Here is a 22,115-nt window from a genome sequence, read left to right as displayed (position 1 = left end):
ATGCTCTCTTCTGAAATGGAGAAATGTTTCTTCTCCAAGTATTTGGGCTTTTTGTTTTTTTGTTTTTGTGCAAGAGTGCATGGTTAGCGTCAACTTTCTGACTGATAGATGTCATGGTGCTGACTCTCTCAGAACCTGTGTCTCAACCGGCTCTCTGGGCTTCATCAGACGTCTTCTATAAGGAGGGGAAATCCCGAGAAATCAAGGTGATGTTCCTCTGGAATGGGAAAAATGCAGACTATGTTTAGTCTGGATGTCTACGTAGACCTGAAATTCGAGACATCAGAGGCACGGGCTACCAAGTAAAGCCTTGGAACTGAAATCCAGAGACCCATCTTTGTGCCCTAGTACTTACTCGTGGGGTAACTTGGATAAGTTACATAATCTGTGTGGGCCTGCTTTGACATCTGTTAAATACTCTGGAGTTCCCCTGTCTACCTTGCAGGATTGTCAGGAGGGCCAGATGAGATAGTAGACAGTTATAGTGCTTTGAGACTGTATTACCACAGTTGTAAGTATTTTTAAAGCTCTTCATTTGTATGAAATCAGATTGAAACACGGAATGTAAACCCTGACTTAGAAATAATGCCATTTTACGGATTTCATAAAAAGCTAGTCTGTTTGGTTGAGTTCTTAGAGTCAGAACTCAGAAATAATGTCCGAGACGTTCTCCATTCTGAATGTTTTCTCTTTGGATTTATATATTAATGTTTTGTTTTAACTATGTTATAAGAATTTGAAGATGCTCTAAATATTCAGTGGCTGGGGCAGATTCGGAAATGCAAGGCTGTGTTCTGTTAGCATTTTTGAGCCCCAGAGGAAAAGTAATTCCTCAGGCAGATCCTGTTGGATTTGAGATGGAGGCTGTTTCTCAAATGGAGCAAAAATCTAATCATTTGAGTCCAGATATTTCATGCAAGACTGTCTAGAAGCTTAGGTGATAAAATGGAGGTCTATGAAAATTGTCCAGGATTTTCTGTGATCACTTTTAAGAGGGGCAGTGTTGACAGTGACCTTGGCTCACAGTGGGAGGTGATATTCTTGACCAGAGTCGTAGAGTCGTGGCATTTGATGATCATGATTATGAACAAGATACAGCATCACCACAAGTAACACCCGTGCGTTTCTGTAACAATTACAAATAAGATTACATTTTTAGTTTTATGGCATTTAAATAATGTCACTGACTATGCCAAAAGCCGTATTACTACAACGTCCGTACACAGCATATAAATTGAAGCACTCAGCTGGATCATGGATTCAGCGTAATAAGCTAGTATGTTCATTGTACTGAATAATAAGCATTGACTTCATAATTTAGAAGATACTTGTAGGGGATACTTGAATGATCTCATCTTCAAAGAAAGCAAAACAGAACAGATACGGCAGTCTTGGAATGTTGGGTCTGACATCCCCTTCTGCCTTTCTGAATGTTATGATGGAAAAGCCTCTGGAATCGGACGGATTGCAGTTTAGACCAGCTTTGCCGCTTACCAGCTGTGTAGCTTTGAACAAACCACTTAACCTCTTTGAGCTTTGCCTCTAGGAACACTTGCCTCACGGGGTTGTCCTACGGATTTACAGAAATAGTACCTTGTTCTCAGGAGCCACTCGAGAATTCGTACCTTCCCTTAATGTGTTCTCACTCTTGCATGTAAGTAAGGATCTTTCGAAAATGGAAAAGGAAAAAAAAGACCTGCTGACACTCTTATGGGACCTGAGGTCCGTGTGGATATCCTTGGTGGAGACTCAGTTGGCCACATGTGTGCATCTGTTTCTGGACTCTATTCTGTTCCATTGTTCTTGTGTCCATGCCAGACTCTCTTGATTGCTTGAAATCAGATCTCCTGACTTTTCGAACTCTGGATTCCCCCTACCCTAAACACTGATTAAACGTGGTGGGACTAATGACATGTCTGCCTTGTTCCTGATCTTAGGGGAAAGTATTTAATGTATCCTCTTTAAATATGATGCTAGCTGTTGGTTTTGTTTTGTTTTTAATTTTTTTGCCCCCTCTTTTTTTTTTTTTTTAATGGAGGTGCTGGGGATTGAACCCAGGACCTCGTGCATGCTAAGCATGTGCTCTACTGCTGAGCTGTACCCTCCCCACCACTGTTTGTTTTTTTTTAATGCTAGACTTTAGAACAGTTTCAGATTTACCGGAAGATGAAAAAGGAGGGTTCCCATATACCCCACACCTAGTTTCCCCTACATCTTACATTAGCATGTTGTATTTTTTTACATTTAATAAACCTGTATTGATACGTATTTGAGTCCACAGTTTATTCCGATTTCTTAGTTTTTGCGTGACGTCCTTTCTCTGTTCTAGGATATCACCCAGGATACGCCGTTACATTTAACTGTCCTGTCTCCAGGCTCCTCTCGGCTGTGGCAGTCCCTCAGACTCCTTGCTTTTGATAATGATGGCAGTTCGGAGGGATATTGTCCAGGTGTTTTGTAAGATACTACACAGCTAGATCTTGTCTGATGCTTTTCTCGCGATAAGACTAGAATTACAAGTTATTAGGAGGAAGAACACAGAGGAAAAGTGCCATTTTCATCATTTCATATCAAAAGTACATTCTGTACATGTGATTTCTGACCATTAGTATTAACCTTGATCAACTGGCAAAGGTGGTGTCTGTCGGGCTTCTCCCCTGGGAAGTTACTCCTTCCCCTTCCTTTATTTCCCCAGTCTCCTCCTCGGAAAGGGGTCAGTACATGCTGCCCACACCTGAGGAGCGGGAGGTTCTAGTCTCCCCCCGCCCCCGGCTTTGAAGACAGAGTATCTACATGAACTATTTGGAATTTCTCGTGGGAGACTGGCTCTTCCCCCTCATTTAGGAACTCACTCCGTCCGTCTTCTATTCAGTGTTTATATCAGTCTAAACTGATGCTTACAGGCGATGTTGCAAAGCACGTGATTTACCATGGGTATTGTTTCACACTTTTGGCTACTTTATTTCTTCTGTTGCTCAAATTTCTCCAACTTTGGCCTCAGGACTTCAGTCGGCTGGCTCCTGCTCTCCCTTGGCGTGGCCCCACTGATGAGGTTTTTGTTATTTGTTTGTTTCAAGAACTTCCTTAGTTTCTGGTACTGCCAGGTACTTCAGATACACAAGATGAGTATTTCCTGCCCCATTCTGAGAGTCATCTGTTTCTTTTTACTGGAGAGCAGTGTTAAAACCAAGATCCGGGTGCTAAGTGTGCTTGTTGGTACCGGGGTATTGCTTTTTTTTTTTTTTTTTTTTAACGCCTTCTCAGTTGACAGTATGTAAATGCATGTGTGTTTGCTGATCTGTGTATATACACGTGCCTGTGTGTAACCGTCTTTATCTGTATTAAGGCAAACATGCGTTCACACTGACGTCTCTCACTCTCACTCGTTATCACATGGATTGTCCCAGCCTCTCCTTCTAGCTTGTCTGTAAGTGTCCACTCCCACAGTGAGAATCTGGCTCTCTCCATCCGTCATCCATGCCCTTAGTTGTTCGGGTCTGTGTATATGTAGAAGCAATGGTGGAATTAACTTGTATCTCCATGGAAAACCTCTTTATCAACTAGAATTCAATAGAATTTGCCTTTGATCTTCCACTCATTTCCAGGGTAACTCAGGTCAGCACCTTGTCTTTCCGCCCCTTTCAGTGGTGGGGTTTTACACATTGACGTCCAGCTGGGTGCTCACATCACAGTCTGCGCTCCTTCCTGGAATCCCCAGCTTCCTAAATGATTTTTTTTTTTAACATTTACATTCATTAAGATTCACTCTTTGTGCTGTAAAATTCCATGGATTTTGACAAAGCGTAATGTCACATATCTGCCAGTACAGCATCATGCAGAATTTTTTTACTGCCCACTCCCCCCAAAATCGCCTGTGCTTCACCTGATTCTGGGTTATCATCCCTCCCCTCTTCCTCCCAAACTCCTGGTAAACACTGATTAATGTATTCTCTCCGTAGTTTTGCCTTTTCCAGAATTTCATATAATTGGATTCGTACAGTACGTGGCCTTTGTGTGCAGTGCGAGGTGCTAAGAAACATGTTGATTATCTTTAAATCACTCAGTCAGAGCGGAGCACATCATCCCAGGGCTCCAGCTTTCTAAAACAACGGGCATCTTTGTCGTCACCTTGTTTAGCGAGGGCTCTGATGTGGCTTACTTTTTTTTTTAAGTCAGCTTTTCATTGAAGGGCTAGGAAAGCTGGTGAGGTGAGTGTTTTTGCACCTGTCGTAGGTTTGTTTCATGCATAAATTAAGGTGAAATATGTTATCCTTCTAGCGTTGTGTCTCCAGATCAGGGCTGATGGTGGCTGTTCTGTGTCCCTACGCTGATGATGATATTTAAAAATTAAAAGAATGTTCTGGATTATCAGGGTGACCTCTGTATTGTGTCTTGCCCTGCGATTCCAGCCCACATTTGTACTTGCGTATGTCATTGTCTCAGATCCCAGTGGTCCTCGGCTGATGAGAAAAGAAGGTGTACTTAATATGTAGTGATGTATTTGCTTCCAAGAGAAGGCCAAAGGCTGTCACTGTGCGCTGTATAAAGGATGTCTCACCGCTGGAATAAAGAATAGCAGGCCAGCCCCAGAGGGCCGATACTTCAGTCTGTATCACATTCATGTTTGAAGCAGCAATTTACTGTTCACAAAACGAGCTTTATCTGTCAGTGTGAAATTATTGTTGTTAAATAGGATTTTAGTTTTTATTTTAATATGAATGTGTATTTGTAGGACTGTGGAATAAAGAGCTATAAACATAAAGAATATATACCTACTTTTTTGTTTATGTTTAAATAATTTAAGTGGAAAAATGTATTAATACTGAGGGGTGTAGAAGGATTTTTTTTAAATTCCTACCTATGTGCAACTCAAGATTAGAAAACAATGAGTTAGCAGATGGCAGGTTTTCAGTAGATACTAGGAACTGTTGTTTGGGTTTTGCATCCTATGAGCTGTCAGGAATACACTGGTGTAGTCTGGCCGTCTTCCCTTCCCCACACTTTGGGGTGCATTCGGGCCCGCGGCTTCCTCCCCTAGCCTCCCACGGCCAAAGCAGCTCTTGGCACAGGCCACACGGCTGGCGCGATTGCCAGCCCGCAGACACCGTGTGTGCTGCCCTGGTTCTGCAGCGCTGCCCTCTGGGGCACCGTTCTCTTCGGGGTTTGGGGTTTTTTCCCCTCCTCCGTGGCTTTTAGTTTTTGCTCTTCTTCTTCTTTAAATGCTACTGTTCTCTGACCTTCTCCCTTCACCCATGCCTCTCTTTGTTCGTTATATCTTTTTTAACTTGAATTTTTATGTTAACACAGCAAAACTGACTGCGTGTGTGTGCAATGCTGTGAATTTTAACACATGTGTGGATTTGTGTAACCACTGTCACAAACGACACAGGGCAGCTCCATCACCCCAAAGAGCTCCCTTGTGTGGTCCTTTGTCCTTGTACCCTTCCCCCCTCTGTAACCCTTGGTGACCACACACTGATCTTTTCTCCATCAGCATGGTTTTGTCTTTTGCAGACTATCACATAAATGGAATCATACGTATGAACTTGTATAGTATTCCATTTTAACTTTTCTGTTGTGTTTTCTGCTGTGTATCTTTGTACAAATTGTATTTGTGGTTACTAGGGATGGCAGTGTCTATCATAACGGACTGCAGTCTACTTAGAATCAATATTTCATCATGTCAAATTGGGTATAGAAACTTCACCACTCGACAGACCCCTTTGCCCTTCCCTCACGTAAATGTGATATGTTATACTTCTGTGCATTGAAAACCAGACATTAAATGCTTGCTTTTAACTGTCAAACAAATAATTAAAGAACTTAATGGGAGGAGAATCTATTGTTTTTACCCAAATATTTACCATTCTGCTGCTCTGCCTTCATTTCTGATGTTCCAGACTTTCTGCTGGTATGATTTCGATTCTGCCTGAAGAATCTCCTCAGTTTTTCGGTCTGCTGACTTCCAGTTCTCCTAGTGCTTCTTTGTCTGAGAATGTCTTTCTGTCACCTTCATTCCTGAAGGATAGTTTTGCTGGATATAAAGTTCTGTGTTGGCATTGTTTCACCAGCACGTTAAAAACATTGTTGCCTTTCTTCTGGTGTCCATGGTTTCTGATAGGAAGTCCACAGTCTCCCAAATCTTTGTTCCCCTAGAGGTAACGTGTCACATGGGGGCATTATTTTCAAGATGCTTTTTCTTTCTTTATAATGTTCAGCATTTGGGTATGATGTGTTCAGGCATGGATTTCTCTGTGTTTATCTTTTGGGGGTGTTTCTGAGCTTCTTGAATATATAGGTTTATGTTTTGTGCCAAAGTTACTTCAAATGTTTTTTGCTGGCCCCACACTCTTTTTCCTCTCCTTCTGGGTGTCTGATGACATGAGTATTTAATCTTGAGCCATTGTCCCATAGGTCCCTGAGGCCATGGTCATCCCCCTTCCTTTTCTCCTTATTCAGATTTGACCATTTCGATCGACCTGTCTTCCAGTTTGTTTCCTCTTTCCTCTGTCATCTCCATATTGCTATTGAGCCCATCTGGTGAGTCTTTCTAATTTGGTTTTTGTATTTTTCAGTTCCACAGTTCACACTTGGTTCTTCTCTATATTTTCTGTTTCTTTGCTGAAACATTCAGTCTTTTCCTTTGTTTCAAGGGTGTTCACCTTTACTTGTTGGGGCTTTTTTATTATAGCTGCTTCAAAGTCTTGCTCAGAATTCCACCCCCTGTGTCATCTCAGTATTGGCATCTGTTGACTGTTTTTTCTCATATTTCTTGAGATTTTCTGGTTCTTCATATGCTGAGTAATTTTGGATGAGATTTCGGATTTTTTTTAAACAATTTTTTATTGAGTTATAGTCATTTTACAATTTTGTGTCAAATTCCATTGTAGAACACAATTTTTCAGTTATACATGAACATACATGTATTCATTGTCACAATTTTTTTTTCACTGTGAGCTACCACAAGATCTTGTATATATTTCCCCAGATTTTTTTTTTTAAATTGAAGTACGGTCAGTTACAATGTGTCAATCTCTGGCATATGGCACAATGTCCGAGTCATGCATATACATGCATAGATTCATTTTCATATTTTTCAGATGTTTTGATTACTATGTTATGAGACTCTGGTTCTTGTTTAAGAGGAAAACTTTTTATTTGGTTACTATTTCTCCTTCTGTTTTCCTAGATCTTTATCCGTGCCTCCTATTTTTTTTCCCTCCCACATTTTGTCCTCTTAAACCTTTTTTTGTGACTTCTGGGAGGTTATTCCAGCTTGTTTTCTCACTAAGTCTTATGTTTAGATTACAATCTGTTGTTTAGATTACAAAGTGCCTTCACTGTGGCTTTTAATTTGACAAGTGTGTTTTTATCTGATGCACTGTTTCCCGTGACGTAGGTTAGTCCTTCATTGCAGCTCTGTCCTGTTGTATTGGTTTAGTGTCCTCTTGAATCTTGTTTTCAAAAAAGAAACCAATTTCTCAGGTTTCTCCCTTTCTGGAAAGAGTTGTATTTCCTAGGGCAGAAGGGGCAGGAGGAGAGGATGTCCCCTTAAATACTCTTCAGATGCTCCCTCTTTATATACACCTGTTGGCTCATCTTCTCACACGCAGGTCAGTATCTGTCTGAAGTTGGGAAGGGTTCTAACTCAGCGTACGCCTCTGTTGCTCATGTTTTGGCCCAGATGAAGGAAGACTGGAAGGCCATGGGGTTGATCGTGGGGAGGAAGAAGGAGAGGAGCCTGTGCTTTCTGCCCAGCCTGGTCCACCTGTCCTTTCTTAGATGTGAGCAGGTGTGGTCAAGGGGCTTTCTCCTAGGCCTTCAAAGTGGGAGTGCTTCCCAGAGGCTCTGCTTGGGTGTACAGCTGCCTGGCTATAGGGTGCCGTGGCTGAGGTGCGACTTTTCCTTTGCTGAGTCACCGACTGGCCTTTCCTTCTGTTCCTAGTTTCTGTAATATTTGACATCCTTTCCTAGAGTACAGGAAAGTTTATTATTAGAGGTTACCACCCACGCCATGTATAATTTCCGTTGCAGAGAATAAAGGGAGTTAAACTAATGCCCTCAGGAAAAGCTCTTTAGTCACTCTTTGTGTTTTTTAACATGTCTTCAAATGTTATTAGCGATATAAGCAAAAGGCATAATAACATAATGACTTTGCAAGTGCCAGCATCCATTATGAGTACAAAAAGGCATCAAACTTACCTGAAAATACACAGCACACTCTCTGCCTTTATGTGAAATTTACTGAGACTGTGAGTGAGCATGGAAAAAAGAATTAAACATAATTGGATTCGGATATGTTGGTACCATACGATATTTCTTCCTGCTTTTGATCCTTTCAGTTTTGCGTCATCCTTCAGTGTCCATTTTTCCCATTCTGTGTTGGAATGGCCTTTGGTATCCAAATTAACACGTGACAGAAACATAAGCTCCTTCTCAAAACCAAATGCAAATACTTAGCAGGAAGCAAAGTATCAGTTGCTCTTTGGAGGGTGTACTGTCAGGAAGGGGTCTGAAAGGGTCAGCTGGTCGTTTCTCAACCTGTTCTCTGAAACCTGTGTTTCATTTGCTCGTAATAGACTGCGGTCAGGGGGATTCCCACGGTAGAAACTGCTAGGCTGCAGGGTGGGAATCCCCGCAGGGTCCCTGCCCTTGGAAATGGCCTTCTGAGGTCATAGTGACAAGTGGAGCGAGTTCTATCAAACCAGCCAGCAGTGGCAGAGCGAACCTTTGAATCACTGATTTGGCAACATGTTTCAAAGTCCATTCCGCAGTCATAACCACACTTTGTTAACTTCAGGAAATGATACAAAAGAAGGAAGATGATAATGGAGGAAAGAGTTCATTGACTCATTAGGTGGCAATAGAAGGTTCTAAGGATCCCACAGTGGGCTATTTTTAATGAATGTTTATTTAATGGAATGAATATTTTGTAACCTTTAGAAATTATAACTGTGAAGACTGTGCAACAACATGAAAGAGGACAAATGATATGTTAACGGGGGCAGAAGGCGCATATATTGCAATTACATAAAAATACATATGTTTATGTCAGATCTTAGGAGGAAACCCACAGAAGTGCTTACTGGGGTGTTCACATAATCTTGTACTCTCCTCCCCCTCTCATTTATAAGCTGCTGTTAAATGATTTTTATCACTTAAAAATAGAGTTTTTTGTTTCTTGTATTTTGTTTTAGCAAACAAACTAGTAATCAGATGAGGTTTACCAATCAAGATGAAAAACTTTGGTCTGAGATTAAAACATTAACCCCTTCAGTGTTGACTACTGATTTTGCTTGGTTAATCTGCTACAATTTTTAAATTTAACCTCTAAGTTATGAATATTTACAAATGTAATGAGAACTTTGTCTAGAAACCCAGTTAATGTATAACAGCTGACATATTTTATTTAATATCAGACAAGGAATATTTTGCACTTGACTTTCTTACAGTGATACAAGCTTATCATATTGAATTTTGTATTACATGTGTGGCATTAAAAAATACCATGGAGTCCTGCTGTAATCATTTGCATGAGAACCATGTACCAAGCAACTCCAGGAAGCATAACCCTTACTGTGGAATATCGGAGCACGACATGAGGAATGGAACATAATACTCACTTTTATATCTGCTGCTCTATATAAACTAGGCGTGCTGTGTGCTGACTAGACAAAACCAGAACCGTTGGATTCAAATCTTTGCATCACACTGTAGGATGAATACTGTGTCCAGCGAATCAAGATGTCACAAGATCTAGAAATCACTTCCTCTAAGCATCATTTAACATTTGGAGCTAATTGTCTTTAGCTGGGAAGAGAAGACTGAGGAGTTACGTGAGGAGAATTGTCTTGTGGGAGGAAGAACGCTAGAACTGTGTGCTGTTTTAGAAATGTAAGATGGAATTTAAAAGTGGGCAGAGTTTCGGCTCAAAATACTGAAGCTTCTAATAATCAGAGTCACGCTCCAGCTCAGCCCTGGAACTGATTTTCCCCTGAGTTTCCCTCTGACTGGGAGTATTCAGCAAAAGGTTAAGCGTCCCACTGTCGGGGGAGTGTTAAGGGAAGGGAGCTAGCCAATGATCTCCTAACTTCTTGCAGCTTGAAAATTTTTTCTCTTAGTTGGTTATTTTGTCTTTCCAACACGCACAAATGTAGGCCTCCCTACTCGCCCTCTTTTCCTTCTTTCCTTGAAGATGCTATTCGCTCTGCTGATTTCTGTCTTTTAAGCTGTACCTCGAGGTGCTGGTGGTTGTGGTGCTGGGTGTGTGTTTTGGTTTTCTTTATTTTTTAAAAAAGTGATGGCCTTAGAATTATGTTGTTTAATATAGTCACTAGTCACATACAGCTGTTTGAATTTAAATTAACTGGAATATGAAAAAATACTGTTCCTTGCTTCCTGGCCACAGTGTGGGGAACAGATTGAAAGGGTTCAGGAATAGAAACACGAAGTTAAGGTAGGACACTGCTGACAAACATGGGAAAATTTTTGTAAGATATTAGTAACACAGTTTGAGAGAGAGGGTAGGATTGAGAGAGATACTGGGGAGACTGAATCAACTTAGAGTGACTGACAAATGGCAAGTCCAGTGAGGGAGAAGGGAGAGGGTGTGGGCGTGTGAGGCTTCTGTCTCAGGCGAGCAGGTGATGGTGGTGCCAGCGACCGAGGCAGGGAAGACAGGAGGGCAGTCAAATCTGGGGGAAGATGAAGCATTCAGTTTCAGAGACTTTGAGAGTCAATGTCCGTAGAAATTTCAAGGTAGAGTTAAGTAGTAAGCCGTTGGCTGTATGATTCAGCTATGTAGAGCAGAAAACATTCAGGTATCTTAATTTAAATATTGGTGAACTAAAAGGCATACAAAATAGAGAAAATATACAGAACTCTGGGAATTGCCAACATTTAAGAGGAGGAGGAGACTAGACAGGTGAAAGGAAAACCTGGAGAGAGTGTCCCTGAGTACAAGGAAACGGAGGCTTATGAGTGGATTGTTAAATAATAGTGAAAGATTTTCTAGGCAGGTGCTACATAGATAATATTTGACCAATCTGGCTTAGATCCACTTTTCTAGGAAGCAGCAAATTATTCGGTGCTTTGAAATTAACTCAGTGCTTTTATCTTTTACGCTCCATTCATTCACTGCCTTTCTCTTTTAAGTATTTATCTTGCTGTGTATTAGGCGCTCTCCTAGGAGTGGGAGATATACAAAGATGAATACAAGTTAGTTTCTGTCATATTTTTTCTGCAAAAGAAAGACATATAAATAGGTAATTGGAATACAAAAATAAGGATCTCTAAGTAAAAAGAGGCGGTTGGAAGTACTGTAGGAGCTGGAGGAGAGCTCCCCCCACCCCCAACCCCTCCGTGCCGGTTACATGCTGTGCTGTTTCACGAGTTGCCCTATTCCTGCTTCTTCACCCGCATGGCCTTCAGAACTCAGCTCAGACATCATTCTGAAAGCTTTATTTACCTTCCTCGTTTGTTCTATTTAATTCTTTAAGAAAAGTGGTAACGTATGGGACAATGTATCTCTAAAGCAATCACTGCAAAAAGAGGAAGACAGGGAAGGAGGGAGGAAAGAGAACCAAAATTTTTAAAAAAAGAGTATATAGAGTTCTTGTATTACAAGAAATTATAAGAAATTCAAACAACACAGAAAATACAAGGATGATCACCCAGGATCCTACCACGCAGAAATAATCATTATTGACATTAGGCTAACATTGCCTGGATATATCCTTATAGATTTGTGCATATAAAAGGAGGGCTAGAAATTACTTCGCATAATTAGAATCATACTATATATGCTATTTTAATGTTAAGTGCTCAATTTCACTTTTAAAAGATTAGCATGAAAAATGTAAACTTCACATAAAGGATTTTTTTAAGAAGAGATCGTAATTCCTAAAGAGCCATCTAAGGTTAACAAAAAAATTACGTAAAACTCTGAAGCTTTGGTGATTTTTATACAGCTGTAATTTCTCTGTATGTTCTACTTCTCAGCAGCTTGATAGGACTTGGCTGTGAGTGATGAAGAAATTAACAGCTCAGCTTCCTTTCACCTTCCCCCCACCTCCCAACTCCCTTCTGATTTTCACTTATAATTACATTGTCACTGTTTATCGCATCTGTCCGCTCCTCTGTAACCTAATCCATATATTTGTTTATTCTCAGCTCCCTATTTAAATGGATTCAGTTTTCACCATCATCTCTTACGTCATGGCCCCTGGCTTCTCCGTCCCAGGGTTCTGTATTTTTATTCACCTCTTGGTCGGCTCGATTTCATCATCAAATAGTTTTCTTTAGAAAGACCCCAGTGGTCCCTGAAGTCCTCTATACTGTCTGTCTGTCACCTTTACACTCAAGGGACAGCTTGGCCGGGCATAAATTTGCCAGGTCATGCTTTCTTTCCCCTGAACTTTCGACATTTCTCCTCTGTCTCCTGGAATTGATGTTGAACTAGTTTTTTTCTTTACTGCTTCTCCCACCCTCAACCGCCAACCTTTAAGGAATCACGGTTTTCAAAGAATATACATGAGTTCTCTAAAACCTTTTCACTCACTGCAGTTGAGAGAATTATTACTAGGAAGGACCACCACAGCTGCGATCCTCCAGTGTGAGCTGGGGTATTTTTGGAGTATTAACCATGCATCTTTGTTTTCCTTTCCAGAGATAATTGATGACCTTGCCAACCTGGTGGAGAATACCGATGAGAAACTTCGCACTGAAACCAGGCGTGTGAATCTGGTGGACAGAAAGTCCACATCTTGTGGTAAGAGATCGCCTCTCTAATCGCTTGCGGATCTAAGTTTCCCACGTTGGTCTAATTTTAACCTCAAGGATTTGGTTGCTCTTCAAATACGGGCAGTTTCATTTGATGAAGCATTGGAATTGCTCGAAGATCCCTAAATCTTGTTACGATGAAATGAATCATTAGGAGTGCATGGGAGGTATATGCATTGTTAGGAAATGTAAAAATCAGAATCCTTTCTGTGTGCTTACAAGGAATGATTGTTTGGAGAATTGTATGACCTTATGCAGTTGGGTGGTGGTAGATTGCATGGGTTTTAAAGGCAGTCTTCCTTATTTTGTGCCTTTTTTTAGCCACAAGCGTACTTGTGGAAGCGTGAGCTGTAGAGCAGTTTTGAGCTCAGAATCTAAGGTCCAGCCAAGTTCAAATCCTGTATTGAGTGATGTTATCTCTGGCGGTCACTGTACGTCTTAATACCTTGTACCTAATACGGGGATACACAGGCCACGCTAAGAATCACTTAGAGTAAGTCTTAAAATGCTGATTCCTTGGCCCTGCCCTAGAGATTCTGATTGACTGGGGCTAGGGTGGAGTTCAGCGGTGTTCATTATTTAACAAACACACCAGGCAGTCCTGATCTGGGCCCTTGCGATTCTGCAGAAGGTCTGATGTAGCTGTTGGTGAGGTTTCAGTGACCTGTGGCCTGTGCACAGTGCCTTGCCTGCAGGTCAGGGATGGACAGTGGTGGTGACTGTAGTCATCACAGTGATGGTTGTTTGGTGCTTCCTCCCGCAAAGGTGCACCAAGTTTATAAAGCTAATACTTCTATTATAAATAGAAATGCATTAGTGCTAAAAAAAAAAACAAAAAAAACAAAAAAAAAAACCTGGTGATCTCAGCATGTGCTTTGCTTGACTTTGAGCCCTTTCGATATGAAAAAATATAATGGATCCCTCTGATTATCTGGTTTTACGAGGACCGCTGTGCAAAGGTTACCTGGGGGACACAGCTTGAGAAGTGTTGCCTTCCTCGCCTGAGTTTGCAGTTAAACAGAAGTCTAGAACAGCAGGGTGACGGAGGACCAGGCAAGTTAGGGCTATGGAATCTCAGAGGAAGAGGAACTCCGGCGCCCGTCTCCTCCCCCTCCATCACTGCCTGCTCCCCCAGCCCGGCCCATTCTCCCCTGCCGGATGCCGCACCGCGCCCTGCGCCGCAGGCGTGTGCCTCTCTCTGCTTCCTGCCCCAGAGCAAAGACTCCCTGATTTCGCTTGACCAGCCTTCTCATAACTGCTGACCACAGAGACTTCGTCCTTTGCGCTAGATCCTCAGACTCTGGCAATAGAGACAGATGGCTTCACTCCCACCTCCCTTACTGTCTTCAGTTCTTGTGTAAACCTTATCTTTCTGAGCCGTAGTTTTTCAGCTGTTAAAAAAAAGAAGAAGATAACCTGGTTATCAAAGTGAACTTGTATAAAACATGTGATGTGTCCGACATCGTCTGTCTGCCCTGAACTTCCATATTTTAGGCAGAAAGGCTCTAAGGTGTAGCAGTTAAGGGTGTGGGTGGGCTCTAGAACCTAGACTCACGTCCCAGCCCCACCATTCACCGGCTGTGTGACCTTGGGAAAACCCACTGCCCTTTGCCTTGATTTCCCCATCTCTGAAATGGGAATCACAATATCACCTACCTGAGAGGGTTGTTGTAAGGAATAAAGGAGTTAAAATAGATAAAGATACGAATATATAGATGATACAGAGACAGACAGACAGACAGGTAGGTGGGGGTAGAGATATATGGCACTTAGTGTGTAACACATAGTAAGCAGTGAGGTATCTTTATGTCTAAAGTAGGAAGAATCTTCCCACTTACGTGACAGCTTTCTTGAGGTCATTTTGATGTGCTGAGCAATCATGTTATTAATTTGGAACGACCATATTCATAGACATGTTGGTAAGATTTTGTATCTGCAATATTGCAGCCCTCAGCACATGCCGTTCATGAAGTCGTAATGAAGAATATTGGTCGTACTGTTACCAATTTTTTGTTTTATAGTTTGACCTGGTGTTGGTATTTATATCTAGAAATGTCCATAAAATCTTCCTAGCTGAGCTGTGTAATATTTTTTTTGAAAATAAGAGAAATGTAGAGAATCCTAGGATTACTAAAATGCATGCTTTTTTAAATGTCTCTTGGTATCTTAAAATGTGTTAAGTGTAAATTTATCTCATGTCCTATTTATATTTACTTACATATATATATATAAAATAGAGTTATTCAGAAGGGAGAAAAAACAACAGTATTAAATAGATGCTGAAAGAAGAAATTTCTTGAGATTTTTCAGTGGAAATACTTGAGAAAGAATTCCTTCTGCTAGCCTTTCATTTTTTCCCTGGTATTTCTTAAGCAGTTCATCAATAGTATATCTCCACCAAACAACTATCCTTCTATGATTTCTGGTGCCTGGTAACTTTAAAGGAAAAGGTTTTGCGTTTATATTTTTTAAGCGGACCTTTGCAGTTACATTGTGTTTGTTGACAAGCAGTGCTGGTTTTGCATGTTGGCCTGCAAAACTCTAGTGAGGTTACACTTGTGTTTGTGGCACCCAGCAATTAACTTCTAGGTCTTTCACTGATCAATATTCAGTCTTCGAGGGGGTGAGGGGTATAGCACAGTGGTGGGGCACATGCTTAGCATGCCCGAGATCCTGGGTTCAATCCCCAGTACCTCCATTAACTAATGATGATGATGATGATAATAAATTTTAAAATATTAAGCCTTCAAACACAAGGTGTATTGTGCAATTACTGATTAGGTCTAGGCAGCCCTTGGCAAAATTAACCTGACCCTTTTTGTAAAAATGTGTTTTTATTTTGGTCAAGCATACCCAACATAAAATGTACCATTGTAACAGTTTTTAAGCATGCAGTTCAGTGGCATTAAGTACATCTACACTGCTGTGCAGCCATCACCACCATCCATCTCCAGAACTTTTTCATCTTTCTAAACTGAAATTCTGTCCCTGTTAAAGACCAGCTTCCCATTCCTCGCCCACCAGCCCTGGTCAGCCACCACTCTGCTTCCTGTGTCTACACACATGACTACCCTGGGTACCTCATAAAATTGGAACCATACAGCACTTGTCCTTTTGTACCTGGCTCATTTCATGTAGCACAATGCCTTCAGTATTGCTCTAGGTTGTACCATGTGTCAGGAATTCCTTCCTTTTTTAGACGAATATTCCATTGTATGTATAGACCACTTTTTGTTTATCCATTTATCTGTCAGTGGACTCGGGTTGTTTCCCTGTGAACAGGAGTGTGTAAGTATCAGTTCAGGTCTTTGTTTTTTTGTGTATATACTCAGAAGTGGATTGCTGAATCAAATTATAACCCAGTGTTAAATTTTGGAGGGGAACCACCACACCAACCTGACCTTCTGTCTTGCTTGTTGCCTTTAGACTCTTAGGTACTGCCTCGTAGGTTTTGTTTGTTTCGTTTTTAATCTTATCAAGCCCATTTGCAGGCAGGAGTCAGGGGCTTCTGCAGCCTGAGAGGGCAGGCAAGTAGGGTGAAAGGTAAGGTCCTGGGCCCTCCCCGGTTGGGAGGTGTAATAGGAGATCCTAGTAAAGTGAGGCCCCAAAGAGCTGTGACCTTAGGGTAAAAGTGGACCAGAACTGAACTTGCCCTGGGGGATTGTGGGGAAGGCAGCCTCGGCACTGAACAGAACAGGAGAAGGAGGAAAAAAGAGGAAAATCTATCATTCCTGACCCGTTGTGGTCACAGAAAGGCCCTCCGGTGCGTCTGTACCCTGGGTAGCCTGTTCTACTCACCTGTTCTAGCACCAGGCGCCTGGCGAAAAAAAAGAACAGCGAACTGCCTCTTTGAAGGAGAGCATATTTATTCTTGGTCTCTGGGAACCAACCACAAATAAAATTTTCAGGGCAATGACCAGCACGCACTCAAAGATAACCTAGCATATCTGGAAACAGCACACCATGGGCAAGGACCAGCCACAGACCCCAGAATCCAGTCTGCACAGACTTGCAGTATTAGAATTATCAGATGTAGATTACAAAATCAATTATTTTCACATTTAAAGGACATGACAATCTTGCAGGTATCTTCAGAGAATAGGAAACTGTAAAGAGTAACATAGAAAATTTGAAAAAGGGGTAAAATAGAACTTCTAGAAATAAAAAATAACTGAAATTCAAGACTCAGTGGACATATTTGATACCAGCAGAAGAAAGACTCAACCAGAGGACAGATTAGGAAAAATTAAACCATATTCCCTTTCCGTAAATGCTAGTGTTTACAAAAAGATGTCCAAATGGCATGGAAGTTAAATTGTGGGTCTTAAGGAAGGCACCTCGGGGGCAACGGCTTGGTGCGAGAGCCTCCAGACGTAGCAAAGAGTTAATCCCTTGCTCTTCTTAAATGCAAGGCCAAGCTGATCATTGATTTATAAACACACACACACATAGTACATGAAACTGCAAGCAAAGTATGTTTTAACTATGTGGGGGGTGGGAATTAAGCAACTCCGGCGACTCAGGCGCTGTTCACACCGCAGTTGATGACTGTTTAACTGAGAGGACGTGAGTGAGCTGAGAATAGCAGTGGGCACAGCATCACTGTACTTAAGGGAGCGCAGAAATAGGCTGTGAACCGTGAAACGGTCTTTTGTTTTCCTACCATCAGCACATCTTCCTTGCTGATCCGGTGTATCAGTCATAGACGCTTTCGCAATGAGGAAGTGTCCAGTTGTAAGTGCAGATCCATTTGCCAGGGGGCCACACAGAAGGGCCGACGATGAATTTGTTCAGTTGCTAACAAAGGATTCAAGCACCTCTTTGTGAACCTTTCGCTCGGGAGCCTGGGCTTTAAAGTTTTTACTGGGATCTTTGCGTGGTTTTTCCTCCCTTTTTCTTGACCCACCCCCACCCCAGTAACAGCGTCAAGCAGAAAACAGTATTGTCTTTCTCCAGCTTCTGAACGCAAATTAGGCTGATACTTCCCATCGGTACCTCTACGTATGTTCAGATCTGTTATTTGTACTAAGGGCATCTACATAAAAGCGGGATCTTTGTAATTGCAGTTTAAATATTCATTGTGCCTTGTCCTCATTAGAATTCAAAATAGAGCCTCGTCTGAGTCTGACGGACGGAGCCAATTGTGAAGGCCAGACTGAGCGTTCTGAATGACTCGGGGTGAGGGACAGTGTTGCCTCTCAGCATATTGACTATTACGTAATGTTGTCTAAGCACATGTATTGTGATTTTGCGCAGCGATTCAGTGATGTGGTTAGAAATTAGCCCAGCTGGCATTGCATTAACAGGATCTCAATCTGGAACCACTGGATTTGCCTTCCACGCCTCGGAATGTGGTGTCTTAAGGAGGCAGAGCAATTTGGTGGTTGAGATGGTCCAGGACGGCCTGGGCGCGGAGCCAGGCAAACCTGGGTCAGTTTGGGCTCTGCCACTTACAACCTGGGTGAACCTAGGCTCAAAATGAGGGTAATGTGGTTATTCCGCAGAGTAAACGAGAGCAAGTTGGGTGGCGTAGTGACTGGTTCTAGTGAGTTCTCAGTCCGTGGCAACTATGTGAAAACGTGGGTTGAACTCGGTCGTTGAGAGCCGCCTCCATAAATGGGACTCAGAGGCTCTTACCTCTCTTTAAAGCCAGCCTAGAAAAGTCTTTAAGGAGAATAGTGATGATCTCAGTGAGTTATGCAGGGATGTTGTGGAGCTGGGAAGTTTGCATCCTCATTCAGTCAGAAATGGAGTGGATTGTTTTGGGGTTTTTCTTCCCCCAAATAAACTGAAATTTACAATTTTGTGGCTGGCGCTATTACCAGTCATAAAATTAGTAAAAGCTACCTCTAGTGCTTATGCAGATGGAGGTGGAGCCGTCTTACGTTTGTATAGCACCAAACTCGCTTTTCCTTCTATTAGCTCTTTTGAATCTAACCAACATAGATAAGAAACTGAATTCTACGTTGTCTGGTTTATTTAATGACCTGAGAGGCAAGTTAATCTTTCACGGAGTTTTTAAAACCCTACTGCAAACACAAGCAGCTAACCTGGAGCAAAAGAATCACTATACGGATCCTTTTATTTATCTTAACGGTTTATCAAGAATATCCTTTGCTCTTGTTTCCTTACGTCTTTCTCTTACGCTCCTTCGCTGAGATGAGCTCCCCTGTCCTGTACATATGTGTGTGCCTGTCTCTAACCCACTGTCACCTTTCCTCCAGTCTCTGTGGAGAGATGCCCCGTCTCCCACTAATGCTTGTCTGCCTCCAGAGCCGTCTTGTCCTGAGCGCTGCCTTTCCCATTCATTCATTCATTCAGTCATTCATTCATTTCTCCTTCCGCACCAACACAGTTACTGGGCATCCTCTGTGTGCCGGGCACTGGGCTTGGTGCTGGAGCTGAAAGGTACCGGCGCCCAGTTCCTGCCCTCGGGGAACCCAGAGTGGAGCAGAGGGACACTGGGTTCATCGGTCACTTCAGACGTGTGCCTGGGCCAGGCTGGGAGCTGGGCAACGGCAGCTTATCAGTGCTTTCTTTATATACCATTAAAATTGTATGATAAGCCTATGCTACTTTTGTAATTTAAAAATTAAAATTTTAAAGAAGATGTGCTTCTACGCTTAGTATTTTGATAGTTCTAGTCATTTTTTCTATAAATAGTATTTTGACAAGACGATGATAATACTGTATTTTTAGCCCTTCTTTTTAATGTTTTATTATAAACCTATTTTTCTTTGAGAACCTTGAATACCATCCTATCAAATAGATGTACCATCATTTACTTAAGCACTCATGTTTGGGGGCTTTTAAATCATTTTCTCATCCTGCTATGTCAGTGACTCTGTCTTCTGTGCATAAAACTTTTCTCTGTATTCAGGACTTCTGTTAGGTAGGGCATTGGTGAGGGTGCTTCCAGGGTCAGGATCAGAGACTGCCTCTGGCTGTCTTACATTGACAGGTTGGTTGGAAGGTTGTTTGAGGCCCAGAGAAGTGACAGGGAGCTGGAGGGCCGTCCCTGCACAAGGGGAGTGAGGACAGGATGCCCCAAGCAGGGTTGCTGCATGACGCCACTGCTTCTGACCGTCTCCGCCTCTCTCGGTCAGCAGAGGAGCGTCGAGCTGGCCGGCCTGGCTGCCAAGGGTGGGCAGAAGAAGAGTCTGGCCGAGTTAGACTTCACATGATGGGTCTTCCGTCAGGATGGAAATGGTGGTTGGATCTGAGCAACCAGCGGGGTGGGGGGGGTGGGGGGGTGGGGGGGGTGGAACAACGGAACAAAACATGTTGTCCATTACAGATGTATTTCCCCAGTAGACTTACTCAGGCCCAGGGTGGGAGCGGTGCTCACTCATACAAGCATACGTCAATTTATTGCAATTTGCTTTTATAGTACTTAACAGATACTGCACTTTTTATTTTTGTTTGGTTTACAAATTGAAAGTTTGCGGCAACCCTGCATTGTCAGATAATTGTTACTAGCATTTTTTAGCAATAGAGAATTTTAAAATTATGGTATGTACATTGTTTTTTTAGACATAATGCTTTTGCACCCTTACTAGACTACAGTACAGTGTAAACATAACGTATATGCTTGTGTGGCTTGCTTTCTTGTGATATTTGCTAGAAGAGAGAGACCGGCAGGCTGGGACCCGCTCGTGCAGAGTGGTTGTGCTAATTCAGTCTCCCTTTGTCTGTCTTTTATTCCTCTGCCGTCTTCTATTGCAGACCTACCGGGGCTCAGTCCTTTGCTCTTTTTTTTTTCTTGGCACTTTCTTCTTTAAGCTACTTCATCAGCTCTTGGATGGGCTTGTGGGCCACTCACAGCTCTGCATCTCAGACCCGGATGTCACCTGAATCTCAAGGTCTCTGTCTCCATCTGCCACCTGGTTTCTCCTGACTGCACCCCACCTCCTCTCAGTCTGTACATGTCCTTTATGGACTTGTTATCTTTAGCCCCGGATAAGCTTCCTCTCCCATTGCTTCCCATTTCCTCAGTCTGAAAACTTCCTTCTCCCTTGCACATGCCTTCAGGGGCCAGACGGAACCCTTCACGAGTGCAGCGGGCCACTGTGCTTACCTCCAGGGCAAATGAGAGAGTGGACCACAGAGTTTTGCCAAGTGGGAATGCGACGCCAGATCACCTGTGTGTTTATTTTTACAAGAAGCCTGAAATCTGGATCTTTAAGTGAATCTCCCAATATCTTAGTGTTGACAGCAAATGAACATCTTAAAAATTCCACGTGGGCCAAACAAAATGAGCAGTGCTGTTCTGCACTTGGGGCCTCTCTCTCACCTCTCTGTAGTCAAGCCCTGGGCCTGTCTGAGGATGACTCTGAAATCTCTCCCCGCCACCCCTATCATCGCTTTCTCTTCTCACCACTCTGTTTCTGGCTCTAGCCACAGTGATGTAGCCATTAAAAATAATAACGAAGAAGTCTGTTTATTGGTACAGAAAAAGGTGCATGATTGTAACTTTGATCTTACTTGCATACGCTGTGGCCCCCATGCTGTGGATTTGGTATCTGAACACCGCAAACGTCTGCCCGGTTACCAGTGTGACCAAGACAAATGAGATGAGTCTCGCTGATTAATAAGGCTCCCTTATTTTTTAAACATACCTTTTTCAGTTGACTTAGAACTGCCTCCTTCCCTCGCCATAATCTGCTGTATATTTTAAAGACATGACCTTTCTCCATTGTGGAGATAATAGATACGAGTCAGTGAAACCATAAAAGCGTAAAATTCTTAGGAGACCTGCTTCTGAAATCCTAGAGAGTGCTGCAGTGCTCTGATGAATATGCTGGAATTGCTCGATTCTCATTTTAGGAGCGAAAATGTGCAACGTGCACACCCACCCTTCTCTCGGCGCTTGTAAATACTCCCCTCAGGGGCCCGTGGGTGCTCGTGACGTTTGTGTAATGCACGTGTGACGCGTTTGTGGTCAGATGTCTTTTACATGTGACCACATCACTGTCATCCGCGTTGGTTTTGGGTTCCTGCTGTGGAAAAGCCTGTTTTTCTGCTAACAGCATTTGTTTGGGGATTGAGAGGAGGAGCAGTAGGTTACAGTGTTGATGCTTTGGCTTAATCCAGGCAAAATGAAGCCTCTGCGAGACGCGCAAAATTGGAAAACCTGTATTTAATGGAAGGTGATTGATAAGGGCTGACAGCCTCAGAGGCCGCCACGCTTTTATAATCTGTTACGAGGCAGTGACTTTTGCTGTCAGCGAGGGGCCAGAAATGATCACAAAGGAGAATCATCTTTTGATTATTGTTTTTGCTCGGTGTGGTTTGGAAAGATAAGGTGTGATTTCCAAGAGCAACTTCTGTTGTTT

The 22,115-nt window shown here is 42.5% G+C and overlaps 1 protein-coding gene across 1 annotated transcript in view; it reads left to right on the top strand.

The window, feature by feature from the left end:
* Nucleotides 1-22,115, top strand: part of STX8 (syntaxin 8) — a 207,191-nt gene that overhangs the window by 112,021 nt on the left and 73,055 nt on the right. Inside the window, exon 7 of the mRNA XM_010991769.3 lies at nucleotides 12,668-12,769. Within this exon, the coding sequence (XP_010990071.1) occupies nucleotides 12,668-12,769 (102 nt within the window). The remainder of the gene's footprint in view (nucleotides 1-12,667; nucleotides 12,770-22,115) is intronic.

This window comes from Camelus dromedarius, chromosome 16, assembly GCF_036321535.1.
Source record: "Camelus dromedarius isolate mCamDro1 chromosome 16, mCamDro1.pat, whole genome shotgun sequence".
Taxonomy (NCBI): domain Eukaryota; kingdom Metazoa; phylum Chordata; class Mammalia; order Artiodactyla; family Camelidae; genus Camelus; species Camelus dromedarius.
Note: the sequence above shows the minus strand (reverse complement) of the source record. Positions and strands in the feature narration are given on the sequence as shown.